Source organism: Phyllopteryx taeniolatus, chromosome 5 (genome assembly GCF_024500385.1).
Source record: "Phyllopteryx taeniolatus isolate TA_2022b chromosome 5, UOR_Ptae_1.2, whole genome shotgun sequence".
Taxonomy (NCBI): domain Eukaryota; kingdom Metazoa; phylum Chordata; class Actinopteri; order Syngnathiformes; family Syngnathidae; genus Phyllopteryx; species Phyllopteryx taeniolatus.
In genome coordinates this window covers 11,765,049-11,770,806 of record NC_084506.1, presented here as the reverse complement: position 1 = coordinate 11,770,806, position 5,758 = coordinate 11,765,049, and the positions used below count along the sequence as shown (strand labels likewise).

The 5,758-nt window shown below is 41.6% G+C and overlaps 1 protein-coding gene across 4 annotated transcripts in view; it reads right to left on the bottom strand.

Moving 5' to 3' along the window:
• Positions 1-693: 693 nt before the first annotated feature.
• Positions 694-5,758, bottom strand: part of det1 (DET1 partner of COP1 E3 ubiquitin ligase) — a 20,781-nt gene continuing 15,716 nt past the window's right edge. For 3 of the 4 annotated variants that reach the window (XM_061773931.1, XM_061773929.1, XM_061773930.1), the window contains 4 exons: positions 5,644-5,758; positions 5,098-5,288; positions 1,835-2,026; positions 694-1,298 (listed from right to left, as the gene is read on the bottom strand). The exon at positions 5,644-5,758 is cut by the window's right edge and continues 15 nt beyond it. In XM_061773931.1, coding sequence (XP_061629915.1) covers positions 1,109-1,298; positions 1,835-2,026; positions 5,098-5,288; positions 5,644-5,758 — 688 coding nt within the window. In that variant the 3' untranslated portion in view covers positions 694-1,108. The remainder of the gene's footprint in view (positions 1,299-1,834; positions 2,027-5,097; positions 5,289-5,643) is intronic. The other variant, XM_061773932.1, reaches the window with a different exon arrangement.

Here is a 5,758-nt window from a genome sequence, read left to right as displayed (position 1 = left end):
GGTCTTGCTGGCGCAACCTGCCTCATCACCTGACATAGCTTTGATTTTTTTCCCCCTTCTTTCCAAAGTTCAAGGAGGTCGTCAAGCGAACCCATTTTAAAGTCATGGATGACATCAAGATTGTTGTGACAGTGGAGGTGCGGAAGATCATGTAAGAATCCTTCAAGGAGTACATGAAAGCAGGGCAGGGAAGATTGGGAAAGTGTGTGTAAACCCTAGGAGGATTACTGGGGTCACTTACAGACGGAAAACAATCAATCTAATATTTAAACCATTCCTTTAACTTTTCTGTCTCACCTTTGTGTCAATAAAATATACAAATCCTATTAAAATCCTGTCCAACAGACTGCAAAGAAAATAAATGGTGCTTGCCCAGAACAAAACGTCACTTATCGTGATTCATCATGGCAAAAAACATACGAGTTGCCCTCCAGTTTGCACACTTAACAACAACAGAAAGTCAATGACCCCCCGCCCCCCAAAAACCATTGTGTTTCACAAAAGCTTTTTCCACATAATTGTAGACAGCAGCACACAAACAAATACAGCCTCTATCACACTGAACAGGAGAGATTAGTCCAAAGGTCAGCAGTCAGAATAGGTTGCCTATTTCCACTTCTGTCTTCTAGTTTTTCTTTCAGATATTGAATAGCACTCCTTCTTAGTTTAAATGAGCAAAAGACAAACACAATGTGAAAAAAGTGATACTTTTATTAGTATAAAATATATACAAATTAATACTATGTATATGTAAAAACAGACCAAGTAAAAACAACAGTTAAAATATTTTTTCCCCACATTAGGAAATGACAGGTAGTTGTGCTGCAATTGGATATACAGTTCTGAGAAAACAACTCCTGGTTTCCTCCTTGGAAGCCCAGCTAACTACTGCTTCCAAGTATTCTCTGCACAACTCCATCAGCATATAGTGTAACGTCTCTTCCTTGAAGTCTCTCTAGGCTGTTAGAAAAGGGAAGAGGAGGCAAAGTTGAGCTGAAACAACAGAAAAAGGCCAATAACCAGCCTCACACACAGTGAGCAGAAGTGGCATGGACACTGATGGTTGTTCCCATCAGGAAGAGTACCCCCCTTTTTGAACACAAGCTCCTCATGCATAAACGTGTCTCATGTGGAAGTTGACCACATATTCAGCATTTGTGCGCTGGACGGAAATGGCAAAGGGTTCAAAAGGGTGAAAGGTGAAAGCGACCAAGCGCCGTACAGCGTGATTGAACGGCCGTCCAAGCAGGCCCGCCTGGATCTTGAACTTCAGTAGGCCAGAGTCACGTGCATAGAACCTAATGTGTGAGGAAAAAGAGAACTTTGTGATGTATTTGAATAGCATTTTTGGCACTATTTGCAGCATTTCTTATCTGTATTTTAAGTCTTTACAGCACAGTGATACCTTAACGTATGAGTTTAATAATTAAAATTTATAATAAAAAAAAAAACGAGCTTAAATAAGAACAGCACTGTATAAAAACAAACAGTTTTACTCACTTTCTTAGGACCCATGGTAAGAAAAGACATTTGGCAAAATACCTGAACAAAAAAAAACAAAAACAACAACCAAACAAAAAAAAATACTTAAATTACATACTCCAGACTCACTGCGCGGTAACCTCGTGAACAGATGTTGAAGTTTGCTGCCGCCATCTAATGGCAAAGTGTCTCCATCTCACTCATAAGTTTTTGCTCACTGCTCAAGGGTTAAAAAAAAAAAGAAAAACAGATGAGCAACAGTTTGTAGCTCGAAAAACTTGTAAGTTGGGGCACTTGGAAGTCAAGGTACCACTGTTTGTGTATAAGCAGTATTCCCTGATGTGATCACTACCTGATTGGGTGGTCTCCGCAGGTCTTGGGCCTCTCCATGACAGACACCCACTTGTCATCGTAGCTGAAGAGTGACAGGTCTAGATAAGGGCTACTGCTGTAGGACTGCGCGCTAATGGGCAGCTGACCGAGCAGCCGGCGCACCGCTTCAGTATGACCGCCGTATTTGGCATTCACGATGGTGTCTTTGAATCTGAGTCACAGGGAGACACGAATCAACACTGTGACTCCAAAGTCAGCAGTTTAAATATCAACTGTAGTTTTGAGAATGGGGATGTTTTCACTTACGATCTGATCAATAATTTTTTTTTTTTAATTTGGCTTAAAAATTGTAAGTTAGATACAGGTTGGTAGTTGTTAAAATCATCCATTCATCCACCTTCTGTACCGTTTATCCTCACTAGGGTCGCAGGCACGCTGGAGCCTATCCCAGAGCTATCTTCAGGCGAGAGGCGGGGTACACCTTGAACTGGTTGTCAGCCAATCGCAGGGCACATAGAAACAAACAACCATTCACATTCACATTCACACCTACGGGCAATTTAGAGTCCTCAATCAACCTACCACGCATGTTTTTGGAATGTGGGAGGAAACCGGAGTACCTGGAGAAAACCCACCCAGGCACGGGGAGAACATGCAAACTCCACACAGGCGGGGCCGGGATTTGAACCCCGCTCCCCAGAACTGTGAGGCAGATGTGCTAACCAGTCTTACACCGTGCCGGCGAATGTACTACAATTGAATAAAATAAATGCAAATTATCTGAGGAAAGCCTGAAAAATAACTTCAATAAAACCAATAACATATATATATATATATAAAATATATATTTAAATTGCAGCACTGCTTACACTGCTTAAGTTATCCATAAGCATATTCTACATTTGAATAGATTATATAAAAATAAATTAGAAAACCAAGGAAAAGCTCAATAAATAAATACAAATTCTATTTTTAAAGTGAAAAATAAAAATGAAAGTTCAATTCAGTTTTTTTTCTTCTGGCCATATATGGTGGAACAGCATTTGCTTTCTCCACGTGCAGCAATACCCTTTTGAACTTCTTGAGGCAACTGGGGTTTAATTTTATTGACTATCGCTGTTCCTGCTGTGCACGTCTTGGCCTCTGAGGCGCAGTGTGATACATGCGATGAGATACACACAGTAACAAAGAAAGTAGAAGTCACGATTGAAGATTGCCATCGTAACTTGTTTTTCACAGTTTGAAGAATATATGCTAGAGCATCGTTATATTGCCTGTTTGTATGTGGTTATACAACGTTTGTGTACCAATATTCATTATTTTGAGAGATGAGTGCTGCGAGTTCAATGCTAATTTTCATTAGCTCGTCAATGGTTTTCATTCACTGTGTTTTAGCTTTGAGCTACCGAGTTTTCTGAACAAAAACGAAGAAAGACACTAAGTCTGTGATGTATTTGAACATTCAATAGGTGTAATTCTTTTGTTATGTGTGTGTAGTTTTACAGTGAACTTTAACTGGAGTGTCAATAAACAACTTGAAGCAAGCAACATTCACTCTTACTCCTTGCTATTATGGGTACTTTCGGACATTGAGTCCAAGCGCACTTTCTACATTCCGGAACGTTTGGAAACTCAGCATTGTAACTGAGGAGACAGAGCGGCAGGCAGGACAAGATCTTTAAAGGCAGGACTGACACATTCAGTACGACGGATGCACTGACGTATCCCTGCCAATGGCCAACACGCTTGTTCATAAATTCATAGAAAATGGAGCATGCTCTGCCTCTCAGAACACTGCATTCGCACAGCGCAGTGAGAGCCTCACATTGAATTTCTGAACGTACCCTATGTTAGCGCCTTAGCAACCTGTTGTGATCACATGGGCTCTGCATGCCGTCCGGGTGCTGCTGGATAGAAGTGCTGAAGCGGAGCATGAAATGGACTGCTTGTATATGAGTGATACAATCTGAGATTTTAGATCCAAGCCAATCCAATCCGATAATAATTTTTTTTGCTGACCGATTTCCCATCTCGAAGATATGATCAGACAACCCTAGTACAACCCTATATTTCAATTAAATTGGGACCTTGTATAAAACAAAAACAGAATACAATGATTTGAAAATCCTTTCAACCTATAGTCCATTGATTACACCTGCAAACACAAAATAGTTAATGTTCAAACTGATAAACCTTCACAAATATTCACTCATTTTGAATTTGATGCCTGCAGCACGTTCCAAGAAAGCTGGGACAGGGGCACGTTTACCACTGTTACATCAAAGGTGGGTAGAGTACACTCAATAGGTGTAGTTCTTTTGTTACACGAGTTTATTTTTACAGTGAACTTCAACTGGAGTGTCAATAAACGACTTTCAGTAAGCAACATTCACACTTACTCCTTGCCACTATGTTAGCATCTTAGCAACCTGTTTTTGCGATCACGTGGGCTCTGCATACCGTTCAGGCGCTGTTGGGTAAAAGTGCTGGAGCGAAGCATGGAATGGACTGATTGTATAAGAGTGGTAAAATTGGAGATTTTAGATCCCGTACGATCTGATCTGATACTCGTTTTTCTGCTAACATCGGACCGATTTCTGATCTCAAAGATCTGATCGGGACACCCCTTGTTGAAAACCCTGTTTGGCTTATTTGCTATACACTGGACCCCCATTTGGCGGCACGGTAGACGACTGGTAAGAGCATCTGCCTCACAGTTCTGAGGACCGGGGTTCAATCCCCGGCCCCGCCTGTGTTGAGTTTGCATGTTCTCCCCGTGCCTGCATGGGTTTTCTCCAGGCACTCCGGTTTCCTCCCAGATCCCAAAAACATGCATGGTAGGTTAATTGGTGACTCTAGATTGCCTGTAGATGTGAATGTGAGTGCGAATGCTTGTTTGTTAATACGTGCCCTGCGATTGGCTGTCAACCAGTTCAGGGTGTACCCTGCCCGATGATAGCTGGGATAGGCTCCAGCACTCCCGTGACCCTTGTGAGGATAAGCGGCTCAGAAAATGGATGGATGGATGGACCCCCATTTATCGCAGGAGATACATGCCACGCGCAATAGGTAAAATTCCTTAAAACATTGAAACTGTCAAACTGAGCTACTGTCTTAACAACATTTAGGATATTCTGACAATTCCAATTCCTCCCTTATTCTTTAGGAGACTACCACAATCTGCTTTCCCATTTTTTAGGTCTATGAAACCAACATGTCAGAGAGCACATCAACAAAAACACTGTATGGTATAGTAAACAATGTGGTTTCCCTTCATTGTACCTTCTTTGGACTTGCCGAGCATAGTTATTGGAGGAAGCGGAACAGGGGAACTGGACAGCCTGGCTGTGCAATGTGGCGTTTCTGAACAGGTCGCAGAAATTCTCAAACAGCTCCAGCAGTTGATCGGAGGTGTTCTCAAAGACGGCCAGCACCTTCGTTGACACCATGTTGTACACAACAAAGAAAGATGGCTGGCAAGAAAAGAGAAGAGGAATTTTGAGAGATTCAAGAAAGAAGTGGGCGAAATATTTACTGTCTTATTCAGGAGTGAAAAAAAATGGATAGTGAGGAATGCGAAGACCTTGCTTTATATTTAAACATTCTTGTGTATGTTTGGAAAAGAATGAAAAATGCACATATAGTGTAATTAAATTCTTCTCTTGCTATGCTGAATGAGTCACAGGATGGAACCAAGTCTATAGAAGAGATGGTCCTTGGAGATGAGATAAAATGAATCCTTTTCATACAGCACAGACAACAAAAGACATGAGGCAATAGGAAAAACCCAACAAAGAGAGCCGTGTGTGTGTTCGCATGTGCATGTACCTGTGAGGGGTCTGTGACCCTGAGTGTAACCACGTCTTCACTAGTGTATTTAATAAAGAGATGATGCTCATCCAGCAGCTGCATTTTCCACATCCTTAGTCTCCTCAGCTGATCA